Raw genomic sequence first — 23786 nt, 5'->3', positions numbered from 1 at the left:
ACTTTGAAAGGATAAAAATTATAAAACCAACGGAAAGAAAACCGGCCATAAGCCTATCAACTTACCGTATACAAAAAAGAACAGCCCAGTAACAGAATACTAATAAGCCCGCCATCTCCTTTCACACCACTGTTCACAAAACGACTGTCCTCTCTTCCGCTCGGAAAAGTCAAGAAGGAAGACCCGATCAACACTGCGTCCCACCTTCTTCTCTTGTTCCTCCTCTTCCTCTATCAGCTCCTCCTCGACCTCAAATCCTAAACCACCCCCTTTTTGGAGGAAGAAGAGATGGAGAGGGAGACAGAGCGGCCTCCTCCGCCGCAGCTCCATGGCGTCGTCATCATCTCCCTTCCGCCTCCCGACAACCCCTTCAAGGGCAAGACCATCACGGCCTTCACCCTCTCCGACGACGCCCCACCGCCACTACCACATGTCCCCCCCGCCGCTCGATCCCCCCTCACGCGGGCGGCACGCCGTTCTCTTCTCTCTCCCAGGAGCGCCGCCGCCGCCGTCCTCGGCGCCTCGCTTCTCCTCTTCTCCCTCTGGATCTGCCTCTTTTCCGAGGCTCCCATGCAGCTGCTCGACGAACCCTCGAGGGAGGAGGATGGCCGCCGGCAGGAGGAGGAACGTTCCTTTTTGTTCCCACTCTACCCCAAATCTGGCGGCCGGGCCCTTCGCGAGGTGGGGGGTGTGAAATTGGGCTCTATTTCGCGGAAGAGGAAGCAGAGTGGCAAGATGGAGACGTATGCGTCAGCAAATTCTTCCACTGTGCTTCCTATCGGCGGCAATCTTTTCCCAGACGGGTATGCTTGCTTTTGGCTTATAAACGCTTTGTGAATCGATCTGAAATGCATTAATGTAGTAATAGGAAAATTTTGCTTCGATCTTCAGTCTTTCTGACTGAAAACAAATTCTGTACGCAAGTGATTAAACTTGTATGTGGCAACAATGTTGCTTTGGAGTTTATCTAATATACATTTAAGGTCATCTAATTGTCAGTCAAGGATTGTATTAATTATTTGTTGAATAGACGAATTGTGTCTTTAATTCAACACTAACGAGTCAATTCTTTTGCTGTGCATTAATAGTGATGCGATTGACAAAACGTTCCAACTGAAGCCTATCTGCAAGGATTAGAATATTTGTTCTGGTAGATGTGTTCATAAGTATAAAAGCGGTCTTTTGCCATTCAGAATGATATACTCATTCAACTGTACTAGAAGTTTATCTATGCTTGTATACAAGAATATAACTGATAGCATCGTCAAATTGCTCATTTCTTTCTTTTCTTAAAGTAGTAATCTTTCTGTACCATCTAATTGGAGTAATGAATGAAGAAATGAACATAAGGTCAGCTTCACGTCCTAACTGATTTAGAGTTCACATGATTGATATTGGAACTAGTATCGTCCGAGGATAATTGATTAGATTGGTTGGATCACACTGGCAAGATCATAACTTTATTTTTAAAAAACTGTAACTTATGAAAATTAATATAATATATCAAAACTTTATAAAATATGAAATAAAGTTTGATAAAACAAAAACATTATGATAAATTATTTTTTTATCTCCATATTTTATAGAATATTGATCTTTTACATAACAACATATGGCATTGATATATAAAAACTAAAAAGAACAACGAAATTTTTATAAAAAAAATATTAACAAGTAATACAACTAATTGTCGTTAGAAAATATGTAATAATATTATTAGTCAATCCAATTCAGAACTTATCAACCTCATCCTTTAAAGATGAAAAATAAGCCCCCTTGTGACGGTTTCTTCTCTAATAACCATCAAAGTGTCAGATAATCTAAAAACAAGTACAAACATTTTTTAGGATTTAATTCTATATCCCATGACTTTTCTATTTCGTGATAATATCTTTGTTTACTTAAGTAAATTGTAATTATTTTCTACCTTTCCCTTTTCAATTTTTGTAGCCATTCTCTTTATCTTACATGACGATGTATGGTAAAAATTGCAACAATAATGGTAGATGGTAAACATGATTGTTTAAAGTAAAAAGGAAAAAAAAAGTGTCTCCTTCTCTATTTTACAATTATCTTCAGATTCTTTTGACTTTCTTCTATCTTGACTTGCATCTTGTTCTCCTTTTCCTCCTCTTTTTCTCTTTTTCCATATTAGGCTCTGAAATTAGTTAAAATTGGTCAATATTGATCAACTATAGTTGATTTTAATTTATTCTAGTCATTTCTTATTGATTTCAAACTATATGGGCAAGAAATCAGTTGAAATCAGATTGACATTACATGATGCTTATACATATCAGATACACCTTGTCCGAATCAGCTGCTGCTTCAATCTGTGTCCACTCAGAACATGTCATTTGATGAAAGTCTTCTGCATTATGAACTTAGATGCTACTGTTATTATCTTAATTTTCTTGTCTTTTAAGCTTTGAAGATGGTGATTTTCTTCTTTTATGAATTTAATACTTTCATGAATTTATCACTTAAAATGATTAGGTTTACATGATTTCAAAGTAATATTTGGATATGCCATTTCTTTAACCAACCATCTAATCAGCAAAGGCAAACATCTAGTCTTTCATAAACTAGTAGTGATATGTGTCTTTTTAGACAGAGGGACAGAAGATTCTCAAATCAGATATTTTTTAAATAATATACATGTTCATCTAATATCTTTGGACTGTTGTGCTCCTATGACTTGGAATGAGTCTTCTGTAACTTCATATATTTTGTCTAACTGAACATATATGTCATACAATCTACACTCTCATTTATTTGTTTTTGTTTAGAAAATGGAACTCTAGTCATAAAAAAATGATTACCAACAAACCTGGAATGTTATCCGTTAATGTTGTAAACTTAGTCAAACTTATCATTGTCAAGATCCAGCTTAATGGACTTAACCTTTCCTCTGCTTCAAGACATTTTATTTGGTCTTTAAGCCAACAAACTGTTGGTGACTCAACAGCATATTCCATTGAATAACCATTATTTAGAAAGCTTCAATATGCATCTGAATGGTTCTCAACTTACTGTGAAACCACCATTATTTACAAACCTTATATTACATGGGAAGAGACAATTTACCATGCTTATTGATCAGACTGATGGATTTTATTCCTATACTTTGATCTCTTATCTTGTCTTCCATGAGGCTTAAAACTTTGGTAGAGTCACATCAATAATTTACACAGTAATCTATGGTGTTTTAGTTAGCATTTTCCACCAAGATTTCATGCATAATTCTTTTTTCTATGCTATAAGGAATCTGGACATCCTCGATATTTTTCACTTATGGTTTGGAATCATTTATCTTAAGTTTGGGCCTTTCTTAACTCAAAAGTCTTTGTCGAAAACTCAATCTTGATTCCTTGTTTCTGGCCCATGTAATTCTTTTTGGAAAGTTTTTTAATTAATTCTTTTCATTCAAACATTACATGGCAAACGTATTTGACGCTTACATGATTTGAACTCCTTATCTCAACTGTGCAAACTGCAACTTAACCATTAGGATATCCCAACAGAGATTTTTTGAAAGTTACTTTATGCATTATTAGATCTAATTTGGGACATAAAAAATAGCGTGTAGTCAGTGATTTATGTAGATCTTATAAGATTGTGATATTTTAACCATTGTTCGTATTTGTCACTCCAGTTATAATCCTTAGACTTGTTATCATTTTGATGTATCTTTTATTGTTTTTGCAGACAGTATTACACAACTCTTTTTGTTGGGAGTTCACCAAGACCTTATTATCTTGATGTGGATACTGGGAGTGACTTGACATGGATTCAGTGTGATGCTCCATGCGCTAGTTGTGCCAAGGTACATCTAAGTTTATTATCCACTTTTTTTTTAAGTTATTCAAACTTTCAAAGTTATACTTAAGAGTATGGACCAACCATTACTGTCTTCATGTAAATGCTTCACCTATTTGAATGAAGTTAGGACCATGAAATCTCGACTACATGCATATATATTTTGATATGAAAGTTTAAAGCTTTCTAACAATTTAATTTTCTGGTATATTCTGAAAAACTATCACCTTCATTACACTGACAAACACATCTTTATAGGGACCTCATCCCCTATACAAGCCCAGAAAAGGAAATCTTGTTTTGCCCAAGGATTCTTTGTGCTTGGAAGTGCAAAAAAATCAGAACAACCATTATTGTGATTCTTGCCATCAGTGTGACTATGAGATTGAATATGCTGATCATAGTTCTTCCATGGGTGTCCTTGCAACAGATGAAATGCACCTTATTGCTGCAAATGGTGACAGGGCAAAGTTGAATTTTGTTTTTGGGTATGAGTTATTGTATATTGACGTTTCAGAAATCTTTTACACATCAATTGATGGTTTGATTTACTTGTCTTCAAAATACTGTACAGGTGTGCTTATGATCAACAAGGCCAACTTTTAGTCTCTCCTGCGAAAACAGATGGGATCCTTGGTCTCAGCAGTTCCAGGATAAGTCTGGCTTCTCAATTGGAAAGTCAAGGAATCATAAGCAATGTCATCGGTCATTGCATAAAACGTGATGCTGATGGTGGTGGATACTTGTTTTTAGGTGATGATTATGTTCCTCGATGGGGCATGACTTTGATACCCAGGCAAAATGACCTTACGTAAGCAACATCACTGCATAGCATCTTGATAAATCCATCTAGAGAACATAATAATGAAGATCAAGCCTTTCTATTTAAAGCTTCACTTTCTTCTCAGGCACATGACTTTTTATATATTTATCAAAATGCCATAGCTTTCTTTTGCCGCCGTTGTTTTTTTTTTTTTTTCTTTATATATGTTTGTCCATTTTATATATCTACATAATTTTTTGTTACTTTTTAAGAGAAATTGACCTTATATATGTGCACCTTTCTAAATATTGGTATTTACCCCCCAAAATTTGATATTTTGATTTATACTTTTGCATTTACCGTTTGAACATATCTCAGCAACAAACAACTCGATACCTAATGTTCAGTTCATTTAATCAAAAGATTTTTAAGACAAAAAATGCCCTTGATTGACTTAATTAGTTTAGACGTTCAAGGCTTCCAACCTTTTAAAGCACATTAACACATTAAATGGTAATTTTATAACATGAAGGTAAAAATAATAATAATAAGCATATGCTAACTTCTTATTAGTTCACAAGGTTTTTATTAGATATACTACATTTTTGGGATAATATATGCAGATGTTGACCTTTGAGGGATATAATTGTATACAAATATTTTTAGGGGTATATTTGGAATAACACATAGAAGTTTGTCTCTATTGTATGGTTTAATACAAGTCTATTGTAGCTAACCTCCATGCTTTTATTGGCACCCATGAGTGTACATCCAAAAAGTAAGTCCCTTCAACTTATGGAGGTTCAACAAAAGCAGATGTTCTATATATTCGCATATGTTTAACACCATCAGTATGTATGCTTATTGATTGAAGTGTTGGATGGTCAAAATCAACATACAAAATAATCTTAGTGTAGCTAAGATGAGAACATTGATATGAATGTACGTGGCTACTGAAAAAGATAGAATAAGAAATGTTTTCATTTATGAACACTTAGATATAATCACAGTAAAGGTTAAGATGAGAGAAAATTGATTAAAATAAAATGAAAATGTTTAAAAGACCTAAAGATACTGTGGTTAGACAAGCTGAATCGATTAGAACTAGTGGTGTTAGAGAGGTAGAGGAAAACTTAAAAGAAATTTATTGGAAATAATTAGAAATATTTTGATTTTTTTATTTAGCTAAAGCTATTACCTTACATAGAGTTCAATGATGAAAAAGGTACCATTTAACAACCCTATACTATGACTTATTGCTTTATTGTATTATATATGGTCACTACTTAAGTATCTTAGAGGTAAAACCGTACCCATGACCTTACAACTATCTTGTAAAAATTCTTCTTAATTTAAGGGTCACATGATGATCATTCAGCATTCTATCATCCTTTCCCCTTAAACAATCTTATTTTAGTTCTATATTCAATAGTTTCATTCATCTATTTTTCACATTGAATAATAGATCGTTTGTTTAAACCAAGGTTCGTCGTACCGTAGCATACCGTCCGGTATGGGCGGCATATACCAGTCCGATAGGGGACCGATATAAGTAGTACATTAGTATGCCTCTATGTATCGTGTGTCGGTATGCTCGGTACGGCTTGATACAACTCGATATGTATCGTACCGATAGCTGGTCGGTATGCTGGTATGGGCCGGTAAAGTGAATCATGATTTAAACATTTATAATTTTGTAATCTTCATGCCTATCTATTTTAACTATTCTTTATTTCTTCTATGATATTACTAAAGTTACATTTCACATTTTTTATCCTCATCTTTATTTATATCCCTTTACTTTTAATGTTTTATCTGCATAGCCAAGTTCAGAATTAATCTCAACTAAACATTCACCAACGAAAAATATCCTTAGCACAAATAGCAAATATATACTATAGAAATCTATTTACAATATATCTACTAAGTTAATCCATTATTGAAGCCAAAAATTAAGGGCTTAAAGCTGACCCTTGGTGCAAAACTAAAGTAATAGAAAACCCTTTTTGATACTTCTTTTGTCTTATTGCAGGTGACAACTCCTCTTACTGTTAATTTACTTGCTTTTCACATTGATACAAGTATATAAGATATTTAGGAATGTCCATATATGAATGTGTTTGTTTTTTCAACGTTTCATTTGCTGAAATGTTTCGAAAACTCATTAGTGTGTTTGAAATATGAAAGATGAAATTACCTTACAGCAACAAAATGCAAAATTGTCTTGATAATTTCATGTTCATGCATTCCTACTCCAAACATCTTTATTATATATGGTATTGACAAAGGACTAAAACTATCAACACACAAAGCTACGCAAACAAATGCCAGATAGACTCATTGTTTTCATCATATTACAGTTGCAGTTAATCGTATTGGTCAATTGTTTGATAAAGAATATTGCTAGCTGATTTCAGTTTGGCTATTTTGCTCATAGGTTGTACCTTAGAAGTGATTGAATACTTTTTGTTAATAGTTTTGTTCTCATTCAAGTTATTTCCAACTTCTTGTTTGAAAATGTCTTTTAATTAGCTATTCTAACTTCTTAATAGTAGTTTTGAATTCTTTGATAATTCAATAAGACCTTAACATCATTTCTTTTATATCCCAGAAACTTCTATCGTGCAAAGGTTTTGAAAATAAATTATGGAGGCAAACAAGTCATCGGGGGAAAGAGGGGATATGCTATCCCCGTAATATTTGATACTGGCAGCTCCTACACTTACTTTCCTGTTGAAGCATATAGGAAGCTCATCACTTCTGTAAGCATAGATAATAGTGATTCTGGAGTAAAGATTAGTATTTATTAATTGATTAATTATTTTCTACGAACTCACAGTTGAAGACAATATCCAATATTTTTGTCCAAGATTCCTCAGATCTGACAATGCCAATCTGTTGGAGGGCCAACTTTCCTGTCAGGTAATGTATTATTAACTGTTATGCAATCAATTTTATGCACTAACTTGCAACTGTAGACACATTTCTGTGATATCTATATTTTTCATGTTCTTGCCAAATTTATTTTTGAAATCTACCCAAGGGAATAGTTTAAATAATAAAATGCTTTATCTTCAGAAAAGGAATACTCATCATAAAAGAGAAAGGTTCTCACTGTTCTTTTATTCCACCAACTTAACAAGCTTTAGAATATTACCTAGAATTTCAGTTTGGAGAAAAATCGCTGACATTGCATTCATTATAAAACAGTTGTAACATTTGCACTGAAATTGGTTTAGTGTGGTCATGTTATAGCAATTCTCTTTATTATCTTTTCTTAAAAATCAAAACACAGATTGATAAAACTTGAAGAGTTGCAGGTCTTTTAAAGACGTGAAGCACTTCTTTCAGCCATTAACTTTGCAATTTGAAAAGAGATGGTGGATCATGTCTAGATCGTTCACTATTCCACCTGAAGGATATTTAATGATCAGTGTATGACTCTTCAGCCCTTTGTGTCACCACTTTGATAACGTAACACAATTCATATCTGTGCATCATTAATATGTGCAGAACAAAGGCAACGTGTGCTTGGGCATTCTTAATGGAACTGAAGTACATGATGGGTCAACTATAATATTAGGAGGTATGTATTATGTGATTATGTCATTTCTTTTGTGCCTCATAGACTGATATTTGATTTGACATTCAAACATTTAGGGAAAGAAAGTTTGACATTTAGATATGAGACAACCTAATTCAGGGATCATATAGGTTAATTAAATAGAAACTAGAATCCAAAAGTCCAATTGAAACCATTTTGAATATTCACAAAACCAAGCCAATTCTATCTGATGCCATGTGCTACTTCGACAAGTTAGTAACTGTGATAAGATTGAAGTATTGACATTAAGCAAGTAAAAGAAATAAGAGCAGAATATATTCGAATTATTTATAGTGGTCCAATTACTCTCATGACCATATATGACCTTCAACAATGGAGTAAACCTCTATGCATATTCCTTTTTCAAACTTGAGAACAAACTTTAATCCTCATGAGGTACCTTTATGCACGTTTTGTTTTCAGGCTGATGAGCAAAATGCTTAAAGCAATCTTCAAGAGCCATTTCCTTTTGAGACACCATCTGAAACAAGAGAGAAAATCTTATACTAATTCAGTAGAGAAATAAAAATTACAATTAAGCTATCATGTGTAAGCCAAGTGGATTTAGAAAATAAGTTCCGTGAGAATAGTTAGGTGTTTGCCTATTAAAAGCAATGATTTGGCAAAAATGTCTCGATCTTTTTGCCCAAAATGGCTTCTAAAAATGAGTACTTGTATAAGAGTTAGTCCTATATAATGGAGCCAACAAATAGTTCAAATTATCTTTTTGCTTGAACCATTGACTCAAAATATTTAAGTTGAAGTTCATAGTAATATCTCCGACTAGTCAGGGATGTTACAATCTTTCCCACTTAAAGGCTTGACGTCTTACTCAAGCTCGATCTAAAGGGATAACTGGCCTATCAACTTGGTTGAGTCTGCACCATTGGCTCAAAATACTTAAGCTGAAATTGATATTAATATATCCATCAGACCTTTATTAGTCAATCTTGGTTTTACTCACAATTGATATGAGACTAATCAGGGTGTTACATGTAGTAAGTCAATTACTTTCGAAGCAAATACAATAGACAAGCTTTACAAAAATGTTATAATTTCCTTATCCAAAATAGTCTTTTAACAAAAGTATTTAAGTGCCCATGGCTTGAAGGAATATTGGCAAGAAAGTCCAACTTCCTTCCCATAGTAATCAATTGCTTTCAAAGCAAATACAATAGAGTAAATTTACAATTATAATAAATACTTCTGTTAAGAGATCGTTTTGGATAAGGAAATTATAAGTTCCACATAATAGAGATAATAGATAGTCTCATATAGATTGCAGTAAGAGCTCAAAGAGAAGGCAAAGGAAAATTGCTTTTTAGAAATGTTATAATTATTTGGCCCAAATGTCTCCATGAAAGGATTATTTCTGAAAGCGTAAATATCATATAATAGAGAAAAAAGTTAGCCCTAACCATGGTTGCAAATTTTGTTTATACTCATCGATACTGGTCAACATTTATCGATTTGATGCTGGACCGATATGCAAACCAAGGGGTTTTGCCCGATATCTGTTCATGCCGTGCTTTCCGCTTGGTGTGGTTACCTTACTAGGTGTATCGATTGGTTTTACCTGTTGGAACCAAATGTACCACTTGCTACAATATTAGTTTTTTTCACTTTCGACAATTATCAACATTGCTTTTTTTCTCTTTTCATCATGTGCACTCTCTTCCCCTTGCCTCTTCTTAATGTCATTGCCCTCATCTCCTTTGTCCCATCATATCACTATAATCACCTCATTCTTGAACCAGTATTCTTCAACTCTTCTACCTTCTCCACGTCGCATTCTCCACCTCTTCTTGTTCTTCTCCTCTCTCTCTCTCTCTCTCTCTCTCTCTCTCTCTCTCTCTCTCTCTTGTCTGAAAAGTAAGTGTTAGTATGTTAATTCATACTAGCATCATTCTGGTTAGAATGCCAATTGGTATTAACACTGGATCAATATTTTAAATATTGGTCCAAAGAAATGCCAAAATAACCCTATAATGCTATAATGATTGAGTTAGCTAATAGAACATTGTCGACAGTGCAGAATGACTTGGCTTTCTATCCAGAGATATACGATAGGCCACGAAGTGAGGATGCCACCAATCTACCAGTTTGGCATTTAAGCCAATGGGATTTCCAACACCACATTAGAAGATAAGCATCTCCCCAACAGCCTATGCTAATACTTTTATCAGCCTTGCTTAGGTATTAGCTTAGTGATCCAACAGACTTGCTCAAATACCATCAAGCTATACAGCCCTTTTTTTTTTCTTTTTAACTTGTGCCAGTTTAAATTCCTAGATTAGGGTGGTTTTTTGCTGAGCGAGTGTGTGCAACTGCTTTCTTTTGCCAAGTACGTCATGGGTATGTTCCCAACGAAGCAAATGTAACAATACCATAAATGATCTTCAATTAGTCTTCAACTCAAATTGTCCAACAGCCTTGTGATCGCCCACCATGTTCTTGGTAAGGGTCATCATGCTTAGTGCCATCACAATAAGTTTTTTTAGCCAACTTCCTGGACTCTCTAATATGGTTTTGGCTTAATTTCCTATATTCTCCAAGTATGTTAATTAAGATCCTATTGCTATATGCAATTTATAGTAATAATCACCGTTGTGTTGATTGCCATGAAAACAAAGCTTATTTTAATTGCCAATTGAAATATTAGTTCGCATAAGTTAATGTTCATATAATTCTATGTTGTCAGACATTTCCTTACGGGGGAAGCTGATTGTGTATGATAATGTGCAACGGACAATTGGATGGACTCACTCAGACTGTAACAACCCGCAAAAAGCCACAGGTTTCCCTTTCTTCTTCTGAGGTTATGGGAACACAGAAAAAGGTATTGTCAATGGTTGGATAACAGGAATCCAGAATGATAGATTCAAGCTTATTTTTTGGTGATGTACATATTTAAGTAGTATCAAGGGGATTACCAACCTTTATATGCTCCCCACTTTTCTGGATATAAATAAGGTGAACGTTTAAGCTATAAAGACATAAGTTGTGTGAAGTTAGATGTTGAACTTGTTGCAATTGTACACAACATACTCATGGCTGGAACATGACTGTTTGATTATTTGACATGACCGTGCTTTTCCCAGGAGACAAACCATTTTATAGGTAGTCAACTTACCTCCACAAGATTCGGCAATTTCTGCTATTTAATTCTACAGAAGTTGGAGCGAGTTAGGGAGTTGGAGTTCACAGATATCTAATTTCTTTTATTAAGCTGGATTTTATGTATGCTAATTATGAAAAGAGGTATGAAGGTTTTCTCAGATCAGTCTGAAATAATTATAAGTTCGTAATTGTTGCGGCAAAAATCAACCAATTGTTACGTTCGAATCTTTGTGTTTTATCTTTACTAGTTATTTTGACTGAATCATACTTGGATTCGTTACTTCACTTTAATCAATAATCTAAATTTATATTATGACCCCTTAATTAAGGGATGCATACTAAAATTAAATATTATCTGCTTTTAATTAAATTATTCTTTGTTTCTTTTTGAATTAGTTATCCAGAAAAGCCTTTTTTTAGTGTTTATCGACAAAATTTATTTGGGAGCATTTTTTAAATATAAATAAAATTTTGCCCATATGGTTAATGTACAAAGATCATGCAAAAAGGGTTAATTACATATTACATTTTATAATTCTATAGTTAATTCTCTTTTAACATCTCTCTAGACATATAAAATTTATATTAAATTTTTTTATAATTATAAAAATAAAATATTTAACTTTTTGTAACATAACGTCATTGACTTTATCAAATACAATATATAACAATATAACAATATATGCATAAATGATATGAAAATGATAAGCAAAAAAGTAATTCAACGTCTCAATTAGTTATGGTGGTGGACGGCGATGTCGTTAGGGATCGCAAGTGATTGTTGTGGTGGTAGTCAATGAGAATGACGTGGTGGTCGACCTTGTTGATGTAGATCAGAACATCATGATCGAGGCAATGGTGATAGCCACGATTATGATAGCGGCATCAGTTTGATGATGATGTTGGTGGATCTTGAGGATGTCCTTGAAGATGGATGGGGTGAAGTCTTAAAGTTGGAGTTGAGAGACTTCTATGAGTTTTTGTGGAGGAGGAAGGGGATGAGAATGATGGTTGTGCTAACGCAGATGCAAAGTGGTGCCACTCTACTCTCCATTGGCGTTGACATAGTGGCACTCATCATTCTTCCCCCTTCCCTAATCCCTCATCTTTCTTTCCTCTTCCTTGATCTCTCATTCTTCTTTCCCCTTTCGTTACTCTGCATTTGCATCGACGTTGATGTAAATATAGGACAATGTAGAGCAGAAGGTGACGTAGATACCGACACTCTGTATTTATGTTGGCATCACTCTGCATCTATATTAGTGCGACCATCATCCTCATCCTCTTCCTCCACCCACAAGAAGCCGTAAAAGTCCCTTATGCTAAACCTCTAGGACTTCACTCCATTCATCTCCAAGGATATTCTCAAGATCCAACACAACTATCCTCAAGCTATTGCCATTATCACGATCATCATTACCGTGGTCGCCACCCCTGCTTTAGTCATCGCCCTTGCCTCACTTATCAATGTTTAGATCCATATCGATAAGGCCGATCACTGTGTCATTCTTGTCGACCACCACCACAACAATCACCTATGGCCCTAGTAGCACCACCATCTACTACCACCACAATAGTCGATTAAAAAGTTTTAATTATAACATAACAAAAAAATATAATTAGGACACTAGAATTATCTTTTTACCTATCATTTTCGTGATACATGCTGTCACATGTTGTATCTTTCGTTGGTAAAATCAATAGTGTTAGGGTAACAAGATTAAATACTTTACTTTTATAACTAGAGATTTCGATATAATTTTTTTAAATGGACTGATCGAGAGATCTAATTATATGGGATAATCAACTTAACTGATTTGCGTCAATGCATCCAAGCTTTACTTTTAATTTTTTTAAAATTTTTATATTAATATTTTAATTATAAATAATTTAATTTTATTTAAATTTAAAGGTAAAAATTCTACTTTATTTTTATTGGCATTAGGATTGAGATTCTATTTTATTGGCATTATGATTTTAAAATTCCCTGAAATGTTTGTGAATTGAATTCAAAACTGTATTTCCTCTTCTTAGTGTCTTATCAATGGAACTTCTCCATTTTCCTGGGGACAACGAGGATTTAGGCAAGGAAACTGTTTTCACTCTTTTTTTCCGCCACTCAATTGCTTACTTTTCTCTTAAATAATACATGTTTTCAGAAAAATATCTCACTTTTTTCCTTTATGCGAACTTTTAAAAACTATCATTTATTCTATGCTGGTGACACGATCTTTGTTAGAGTAAATCTTAGATCATGTGAGAATGTTAGGAATTTCAAGTTTTTTGAGAGCATTTCCCATATGAAAGGTCAAATCTCCTCAAATCATATATTATCTTTCACTAGCCATCATAACATTTGTAATTTTTTTGGCATTAAGAAGGATAAATTTTCTTTTGGAGATTTGGAATCTTTTATGGTTAATTTATCAAAAATATATTTATCATTAGTCTTTTATTATATGATGCTTCTCATGATCGTTTTTTTGTGGGGGTGCTCCTTTTTTTTTTTTTTTTTGTAGTTTGGACTCAATATGTTTTTTTTTTAATGTTAACAACATTAGGACCAAAGTATAATTCATGATTCAATTTTTTTTTATTGAATTGGTATGATCTAATTCGGATCAAAGTTTCAAAACCCTTATCCTCGCTTTACTCTATAGGTACTTGCTTTAAACCATATAATATCTTTTTTAATTTATATATTTTATTTTTAAATCATTTTAGCATAAATTCAAGAGGTTGTTCACCATACATTTCTTCTCATAGCTCATCATTCGAAAAATATTGATTTCAATTATTTTGAGCTATAAGAGAAAGTACTAACATCATTGTTTCTTATCTAGCAACTAATAGAAACCCTTCATCTTAATCTATCTCCTACTTCTGTTTGTATTCATTTTTAGCTAGGATATGTACTTTCCAATAGGATTATCGTAATTTTATTTTGTATATCATAGACTTTTGCTTTAGAAATAAATTAACTAAATACTACATTTAACTCTTTTCGATAGAATCAACATTCACTTGCATTATTTTTTTCTATTTTACACCATTTGATACCTTCTCGAAGGTGACAAGATCATCGTTAAAAGATTAGTAATAATAAAGATTCACTTGCAAAGTGAACTACATATTATCAACTTCTTTTGTATTTATAAAATAATAAAGATTAGTAATATAAAGTTAAAAGACTGATGTAGAGGGAGATGATTAAAGATTCTTCTTTAAGTTGATGGGCCTAAAGAATCTTTAGTTGGATAAGAAGATTCTTCTAATGTACTTAATTCTCAGGTAATTGTTTAATTGTAACTTCATTATATACATCTGTTAAGTCAATTGGAATAAATAAATTTACCTACATTAAAGTTTTTTCTTGATTATAATCTTTTCAGCAATAAAATTATAAAGATTTTAAGTCTTTAAAATCTATCTATAACTATAAAAAAAAAAAGATTTTACCTTATCATTCAGCTTCTTTATTTTTCTCATCTAGACTATGAGCATAAACAACATAATAGAAAACTCTAAGATGACTCACATCAAGCTTATAATCATTTTATAATTTTTCATATGTCATATTTATACTTTTTGAGAGATATAGATTTAAAATATATACAACTTCAGTCCAAAATTTCTTAGAGTGATTTCCAAATCATGTTCATTGTTGCTCTATTTTTCCTCTTAGCAACACTATTATATTGTAGAGTATATGTTATAGCCAATTGTCTCTTAATTCCATAATTTTCACAAAATTTATTAAAATTATTAGAAGTAAATTCAGTATTCCCAAAATCTTAATTTAACAGTCACTTTTTTTTCAACCATAGATTTAAGTCTTTGAAAAATATGAAAAGCTCTAGAGTTTTTCTTAAAAAATAAATCTAAGTTTTTCTATTGAAATCATCAATAAAAGTGAAAACAATTTTTTTTTTTTTTTATCAAGTGTAAAACTTCTAGCGGCTTTCAAGCTCTTTTGTATCTGTTTTTAATAAAGGACTTACGATATTATTTTCTTATAATACATTTGTCACATGCTTTATGAGAGTTAGTAATAGGGAAACATGTAACCATGTTTTTCTAATGCAATATTTTTAAGTTATAAAAATATAAATGATCAAAACGCAAATGCTATAATCAAGCATCTTAATTACTAAACTGAAACATGAAGAATAGGTATCTTTCTATTGTCTTTAATAAATGATTTATTTAACTCAGTCATGTAATTACTAGCTTCAATATTTAAGTACTATCGAAATTTTTTTCTATTGTATCACAAGCCCATAAAAGATTTGCATGTACCTTCTCCTTTTTTCCTATCATGTTCTTGAGCGAAAGGATTCTTAAGACATTCATAACTAAAATAATAATAATTATTATAATTAGTATTGAATTTGAGACTTATCTAGGTTGCGATAACCATATCGTCTTCTTCTTCTATATCCATAGCATATAAACTCAACCATGTCCTCTATTGGTTTTTCGATTTTTATCATCTTCTTGATTTTTATTAATGTTTCTCCCTCTATCTTAATTGATACCCTTGTCTTTTCCTTACCTCTCCCTCTTCTTTTTGTATAGGATAGTATTATTTAATGCTTTTTACTGTAAGAGTTGCTCAAGTTGTATGTTTTTATTTATTCTTTGTTTATGGACCATCAAAGACCTTATCAATCAATTGATGTCATCTTTTCAAAATCTTTGAACTCCTCGAATCAAAATCTTTCAAAATCAATTAATAGATGTTAGTAATTTAAGAATCTTTTTCATAATTTTAATATAACTAACCTCTTCATCATTGGTTTTCATATGATTTGTGATGGCCAATGTACAAGAAAAATAATCTGATATAGATTTACTTTAGTTCATCCTTAACACTTTCAAATTATGATATGAGTGCCTAAGGCATGTTTTCTTATCTTAGTTATATCTTCATAAATCTTCCAAAGAATGAACCTAAGTATCATATGAAGTGTTGTAATGATCTTTTAGGTTTCAATGCTTACTGAATAGGGTTAAGAGCTTTTGATAATCAATATTTTATCTCCATCTTCCAATCTAAGTTAAAAAGTTCTTTTTTATTAGGCTCTATAAACACTCTTAATAATAATAATAATATCTTTTATATTTGAAAATTTCTTTCATCTGAATTCTCCAATGATCATAATGTTTTACTACTGAAACATATAACTTAGACTGAAATATGTAATTGAATGAAGTCATATCAACGATCTGAATTTGTTCCACATCGAAATTGCAAGATCTTTTCTCTCTCTATAGATTCTCTTTTTAGTTTTCTCTCTCTATTAATTTCTCTATCTTCAATTTTTCTCTCTTTGAATTTTTACTCTATAGTTTCTTTAAGATTTTCTCTCTAAAATAACCCTTATTTCTCTCTCTAATCAAACCTATATCTCTTTCTAACAATCCTTGTTTCTCTTGCCAACATATCTTATTTCTCTCTCTCTCTAACAGGACCTTTAACAAGGTTACAATACTGTGTTAGATTTCAGACCAACAAAATAAAAAAAGAGTTGATAGAGAGAAGAAGATAGAAAAGAAGATAACTTTACCACTCAAAAACACCGAAACTCAAAGAGACTCTCTCTCTCTCTCTCTCTCTCACTCACTCTTCTCTCTGCTTAATTCACTAACATAAGATCCTATTTATAATAAGCCTATACCAATAATATCCTACTTCTATTATTCAAATATAAAGTTCTTATTCTACTCAACATCTGAAATTAAATGACACCTCTAACAGTATGGTTTATTTATTTATTCCTTGGGTTTAATTCTCGGTTAGCTTATGGCCTGTTGGTCTTGTAAATGGTCACTCAAGTTATATGTTTCATTTGTAGCATGATATATATGTTGCATATATGTAATATCAACATTACATGAATTAATAAAATGATGTTGATGGAAAAATTCCTCTACTATGAACTTTTAGAGCAAATATATTTTCTAAAATCAACACCGCCTTATTGATTATAATTATGTTTATAATCATTTCAATTTCCATATATAGAAGAAATATTAAAGTCCATATTAGATATCTGTGTGCATAACTTGTATTTAACAACTAAGCATGAGATTATATATGAATCATATAAACAGTACATGACAGTGGTCCTGTCCTACAAGTTAAACAAGAATCAATGCTCTCAGCTAAATCAAGGAAGTAAAATAATGAATATATGCATGAACGAATGGCACAAATTTTTGTATCATTTGGAATGAAACATAATCCGAAGATGTAAAATTAATCCAAACCTTAGTTTCCACTAAATTGCAACAGCTGTTGTCGAACCCAACTCATCTATGGAAGATTCTTCCTCATGCAGCATATATATAGCAGGAATCCACACGTAGATATCAAAGCAAGATCACCTGCAACTCTTGGGAGGCACAGCATAGATCATACCCTTTATTATACATCCAAACCTTATCGAGCACGGCTTTCACCCATACTCGCGTCCTGTGAGGGCGAATCCCATAACACAAGCAAACCCTTAACACCAAGTACGAGCCTTAAACTTCTACGACGTAGGTGCATGCCTTAAGCTCGAGTTAAATGGAGCTGTGTTCGATTATGGTAGGGAAACTGGCCGTCCGCTGTCGTTTCGTTCCACCAGCTGAGGGATCGTGCTTCGCCGTCTGCTCCACGACGGCCTTTAGGGCTTCCTGAATGGCTGTTACCAACCGCTGATGGTCGTCATCGCCCGAGTTTTGTTCCTCGGAGATGGCAAGGACGTTCTTTACGCGGCCGCCGACCGTGGTGATCTCCGCCTTGAGGACGCGAAGCCGCAGCGCTTTGAGGGCATTGATGAGGTCCGGAAGCAGGTCGGGTCGGTCTTCGCAACACAACGATGCTCTGACGATGAACTTGCCATCTTCGTCGCATGTGGAGTCGACGGTGAGTTCGTCGACTTCGGTAGGCAGCGGGCTTTCTTCGGTGATCTCCGTCGTCTGCCGCTTCAGCTCCTTCACATGCTGGATGACCTCCGCTAGCAATGATGCCTTATCCGTCTGACATAATGAGAGAGAGAAAGTTTGGACAAAAAAGCACATAAGAAGGTCCCGAGGAAGACGCAGATGCGAGCTCGATCGAGTAAAGATCTTGAAAACGGAACAAAGAGTGAAAGCACAAAGAAGAAGAAGAAGAAGAAGAAGATATGCTTGTTCTTGTCTGCTGTGTGTCTTTCTGGTTTGACTTGCGAGGTGAAGTTGTGACCTAAGACGCACGCGTGCGTGTTCCTACTCTGCATTAGGTGGTGCGAATGCCAAACTTAGGTAAGAAGATAAAGATGACGATGCTGCTATTAGTGCGGCTTTTTATCAGTCTTCTTATTGGCTCCTGACAGGAGTGCGCATGTTTGTCTTTCTTAGTATTACGCCGTGCACTTCACCGGCCGGAAGTGGCAGCAGTGGCTGCAGCAGGGATTTCAATGCAAGCTTTTTGGTCAATCTTATCCCTAGCTCGGGTCGGGTTTTCTCATTCACTTTAGGTTCTAGTTTGCTGTCTCCCACTGTAGCTTGTGAAAATGAGAAAAAACTCTGATCATTAATCTGCAAGTCTTTCTAGCTAGCCAGTTAAAGATTTGTCATCAGCAGACACAGACATAGATTTATCATCACAACCATGCAGTTTAAACGTGAGATCTCGAAGAAGGGAGGTTTAATCAAATACCTTGGTGGTGTTTGGGAGCATGCTCCGCAACTTGGCAAGATGGCCATTGATGCGCTCGCGGCGCCTGCGCTCGGCCTCGCTGTGGCTCTTGGACGCAGCTAAGGCCTTGGCATCCATGATTTCCTGGGCAGTCAACCTCCCTAACTCTGCATGAATGGTCCCAAAGAGAGAGGAAGAAGCCGAACCTTGTGCTCGCAGAAATCTATTCAAGCCCACACCGCTACCAGCTTCCGTTGATCCTGCTGGCGAATCTACCGCTCCATCATAAGGAAATTGCAAGCCTGTCAAGGTCTTGTTATCGTACAAATCCCCGTAGAGGGGAGGAGCAAAGGGAGGGAGTGCAGGGTACATGAATAGCTGCTGATCTTGCCCAGAACTGGTTTCAGCGAACTGAGGGTGAGCTGGGCTGATAGAATGAATCGAAGTAAGACACCATGGTAGGGCAGGGTTAACAGCATCAGCAGCACTTGCATCTCCTCCAGAGAAGAAGCATCCTTCACCTCCTCCGTAGCCATGAACCATGTGGTATGGAACTTCTATTTGATTCTCCATCAACTCTCCGTCTCAGCTCTCTCTATATATCTATCTATGTCTTGATCACTCACTACCTGAAAGTTAGCTTTCTGGGCTTGACGGTCACAACCCCTTGCCTTTCTCCTCCCCTCCCCCTTTTAAATCCTTCTCCGGATTAACTTTACCTTGACCTTCTCATGGTACGATGCCATCTCTTGTGATTCCTTTCTGGCATATACTATAAGCTTTTCTCCTTCTAGAGTAAACCTGCAACCCCCCTGTTGGGTATATAATGACACTGCTCTGCGACTGACTTCCTGGGGGGACAAGGGAGAAAAAGAGGTGCTGCGGCGACGGAATGCAACCGACCAGGCCTGATGAGATTAAAAAGATGGCAGCCATAAAGAATTGGAACTGCCAGGGAATGTAGCGTACAATAAAAGGCCTACTGGCTCAGTCAAGCCCCACGTTCTGTCTACCTCCTCCTGCTGCTTTACTTTCCCAGTTCCACGCCTACCTCCCCCAAAACCACGAAATGATTGTGTTCTGGCGCGCACTTCTCTCTCTCTCTCTCTCTGAGTTTCGTATCTGATCACCATTGTTTTCTTAGCTGATCACCGTTGTTGCATCCGTCAAGTGGTCTAAGCATCAGAAGGGCAAGCGAAGGATGCGTTGCCTTGAAACCATAGCGCATGTGCCCTCGATTTGGTCCCAGTTGCTTTGCTTTTTGTACGCAGTCTGCCTTTGCTAATGCTCGTCTATTATATGTTAAAGGTACAAAATGATGCATCCACCGCAACGCGGGGAGCACCACCACCGCCACCGACCGGTGAGAAGATGGTAGGGACAAGACAAATGATGATGTCAAAGCCACGCGCGCGTGACGTGGTCTTTAAGGGACATCGATTTGGCTCGGCAGGGTTCAGAATTGCTCGACTGACTCACATAATTCTGTCAATTCAATGACTTTAAGAACTCGCCTAGCAGTCAATCTAATGATCTTAAATGCTTGGGTTGGCAGCCGATATGGTTTCATATCTTGGCACTCTCGATATGAAATGATGTGAACTCTTCCATCTCATTCTTATGAATATGAAGAATCCAAATGTTTCCATATCTCTCGATATGAAATGTGTTCGCCGTGCAAATTTTAAGGTAATATATGTTGCGAATACTCCTACGCTTTGCCCCCGTATCCTAACTCAATCGAAGTTCTAACTATGATAATTAAAGCATTAACTAAGCCATCTTCGTCCGGTATATCAATTATTCTTAACGAACTTCCGGTAAACTCTCAGCAAGCTTTTAACGAATTCCTAATGAATTCTTGGCGAACTCTCGACGAATTCTCAACGAACTCCCAACGAACTCTCGGCAAGCTCCCGATGAACTCTCGGTGAGCTTCTGGCACATCGTCTGAATCTTCAACGTATCGTTCGATCTTTGACTACAGTACACTATCTGCTTTATGCCTTGTTTATTATCGTAGTTGATTGACCATTGACTCCTCAAACGATTAATAAATACTTATCTAAGTTATATATCTAGATTTTTTTCACTAATCCAAATCCCCCTAATTGAAGAACATCTTGCAAATTAATTCCACCCATTAAAGTAATTTATAGGTTGTATTAAATTGTTTCTCCCCGAAAAACTTGAAGAATAAATAATATAAATTAGCATAATTATTAGAACCGGACCACACCGGTTGGTCCGACCGTAAAAGCCAAATTGAACCGTCTAACACGGTTGGTTCTTTGATGAACCAACCGGCCCTTTTTTAATATATCCAAAAGACGATAATATCACTGCTTTATGAATGAAATTGAATTATAGTAAGGGGTATTTCAGGAATATTAGCATCAGAGAAAGCCTACATTGTCATGCCACTTTAATCATGGAGAAATAGGAGAAGGAAATAAAGAGGATGGGGAGATGGAGGAGAGGAAGACGAAGAGTAAGGAAATAGGACAAAGAAGAAGAGTATATGGAAAAGAAGAATAATAGAGAAGCTAGAAGAGAAGACAGTGGAGGCGATAAGAGCAAAAGAAATATTAAGGGAGAAGAACAGAAAGAAGCGGAAGAGGAGAGAAATGAGATGAATGAAGAAGAAAACAATCCCATGCGGCTGCAATCATGCCTACTCCGATCTTCAAGAAAGAGAAGGATGGGAGGGAAAGTAGAGTGGAAGAAGAACAAGAGGACATGAAAAAGTAAAAAGAAGATGGACGGAAGGAGGAGGGGAAGAAAATAAAAGAAAAACAAAAAGAACATAATGAGAAGAAGAAGAAAAAGCGATGCGAGAAATGAATGAAACGTGGAGAAAACAGTAGAAGGAAGAGAAGAATAGAGAGGAGGGAAAGTGATGAGGGAAAAAGAATGAAAATAATTCAAAAACAATAATAATAAATTATAAATACTATAATAATAATAATAATTTTTTGAGTTGACAAATTGACCTGTCAGTTTGACCAAACTCGATATGGTCAATGACTGTTTCCATTGGATAACTATGCAAATGTTGCTTCATCCTTCTTAGGCCACCATTCAATAACATGGAGAATGCTGCTTTGGTCATCTTCTATCATTTGCTGCAGAATATTCTGATGATTCAACATATGCTGAATTTGCTCCTTTTTTTTTCTTTTAAGTTCTGGAAAGTAAGAAGTATTGTACTTTTGAGAACAATGGTAAATAGTTGTGTTCACCTCAGCAAGCAACTTGCAAGTCTTAGAAAATTTGTGAATAACTACTACACTATATGTGATCCCACAATGCTCATTAATGGGAAAAAATAGGATTCTTTTTTAGATAGAATTATTTATAATTTCACTAATTATGGATAGTGGAAGAGTATTATTTGACATTGCTTATGATTTTTCCCTTTGTATTAAAGGGTTTTTCATGTATTATTCTATTGTTTGATTTGTTTGAATGTTGATTTACACACAAAGGACAAAAAAAATCCAGATGTTGGACATTTTTGTGTATTCATGTATTTTTATATCAAAGCCTTAGTTTTCTGATCGACATTTATATGTAAATTAAATGGAGGATTTAAGTTACAATATATTTAAATTAAAAAATAATAAATTTATTTGAAAATCAAGGACGGAAGACATCTTATTTTGTATAGAATTGTATGATCTTATTAAAGATTAGGCGGCTGAGGCAAGTGACAAAATAGATGAAGAGTAGAAACGAATGAATAGAATAACCAGGTTTGATTAAACACATATTCTTGCATAAAATAAAAATTTTGTATGAGATAAAAACCCTAAAAACTAAAGTTTTTATTATAAAAAAAAAGCATACAAATAATTTATAAGATATTATGGATTAATTAAATAATTTTAATTTGTATTGTGATAAAAGATAATTTGATCGGTCGGTCAAAAGGAGTTGAGAGATCTGGCCGACTTATGAGCCTTTATTCTTGTAGCCAGGAGCGAATTTCCTTGATTGAGGTACTTAGTATGATTCACGATTTTATCCTTTTTCGAATATATAAACTCCAAAAGATACGTACGAGGGTAATAATGAAAATAATAGAATATAAGAATAATTATTGAAAAAACTTTATTGAAATAACTTTAGCTTGAATATATTAACATATCCCTCTCTTATTTATACAGATTGGAGTGAGAATTTTTCTCAACAGAATAGAGGATTTTCTTCAACAATAGAGAGATTTCCTCGTATAGTTGAGAAAATCTTATCTTCTATCAGGTAATAGAGATCTGACAGACTTATAAGCTTTTCGTTTTTATACTTAATCAATATGAGACTAAATGACCTCAATCACATTCATAGATGAGTTATATGCTTATATTTTTCTTTGCAGACATTGCACTGTTCTTAGTACACCAAATTTTTTGAATGGTTTTTTCTGCCAAGAGCAAAACTAGAGCAACTTGTTTTGACAAAGACCCTTCCTACATAATACATTTGGATATGATATAGAGAAGTATTGAAACAAAAACTTTTCGTGCATAATTTGAGCCCTACAATTCTATTCATATTCATTTGGTGTTATTTAGCACTTAGTCCAATGTTTATTTAGACCTTTTATACCTCTTGGAATAATAAATCTTTGAACCCATTAAATATTATTATCTATGATCTTTGCATGACCTGTACTAATGGAAAGGAACAGATCACCTGTCCTCCAAGATGCTAACGTGGTGACGTCATCTAAAGGGCATACCACAGTCTTTTTGCTTGTCGGGTTATCATAAATGGGCTGTCGAAAGTTACGCAAATAATAATGGAAAGAA

The 23786-nt window shown here is 34.5% G+C and overlaps 2 protein-coding genes across 3 annotated transcripts; one reads left to right on the top strand and one right to left on the bottom strand.

Moving 5' to 3' along the window:
- Nucleotides 1-122: 122 nt before the first annotated feature.
- LOC135641655 (aspartyl protease APCB1-like) lies at nucleotides 123-11196 on the top strand. Its single transcript, XM_065157217.1, has 9 exons — nucleotides 123-803; nucleotides 3709-3826; nucleotides 4078-4307; nucleotides 4394-4630; nucleotides 7194-7344; nucleotides 7422-7504; nucleotides 7903-8017; nucleotides 8096-8168; nucleotides 10888-11196. The coding sequence occupies exons 1-9, from the start codon at nucleotides 289-291 to the stop codon at nucleotides 11001-11003; spliced, it is 1638 nt and encodes a 545-aa protein (XP_065013289.1). The 5' UTR covers nucleotides 123-288; the 3' UTR covers nucleotides 11004-11196.
- A 6481-nt stretch (nucleotides 11197-17677) lies between these two features.
- On the bottom strand, nucleotides 17678-19798 carry LOC135640839 (transcription factor bHLH30-like). 2 transcript variants are annotated; one of them, XM_065155612.1, is made up of 3 exons: nucleotides 19346-19798; nucleotides 18997-19247; nucleotides 17678-18335 (listed from the first exon to the last, which is right to left on the bottom strand). In XM_065155612.1, exons 1-3 carry the CDS (start codon nucleotides 19509-19511, stop codon nucleotides 17877-17879), a joined length of 876 nt encoding a protein of 291 aa, XP_065011684.1. In that variant the 5' UTR covers nucleotides 19512-19798; the 3' UTR covers nucleotides 17678-17876. The 2 variants fall into 2 exon arrangements, with proteins under 2 accessions (XP_065011684.1, XP_065011683.1); XM_065155611.1 differs by having other exon boundaries at nucleotides 18997-19798.
- Between the last annotated feature and the right edge of the window lie 3988 nt (nucleotides 19799-23786).

Source organism: Musa acuminata, chromosome BXJ3-6 (assembly GCF_036884655.1).
Source record: "Musa acuminata AAA Group cultivar baxijiao chromosome BXJ3-6, Cavendish_Baxijiao_AAA, whole genome shotgun sequence".
Taxonomy (NCBI): domain Eukaryota; kingdom Viridiplantae; phylum Streptophyta; class Magnoliopsida; order Zingiberales; family Musaceae; genus Musa; species Musa acuminata.
The sequence above is the reverse complement of the archived record's forward strand: the minus strand, read 5'-3'. Positions and strand labels throughout refer to the sequence as shown.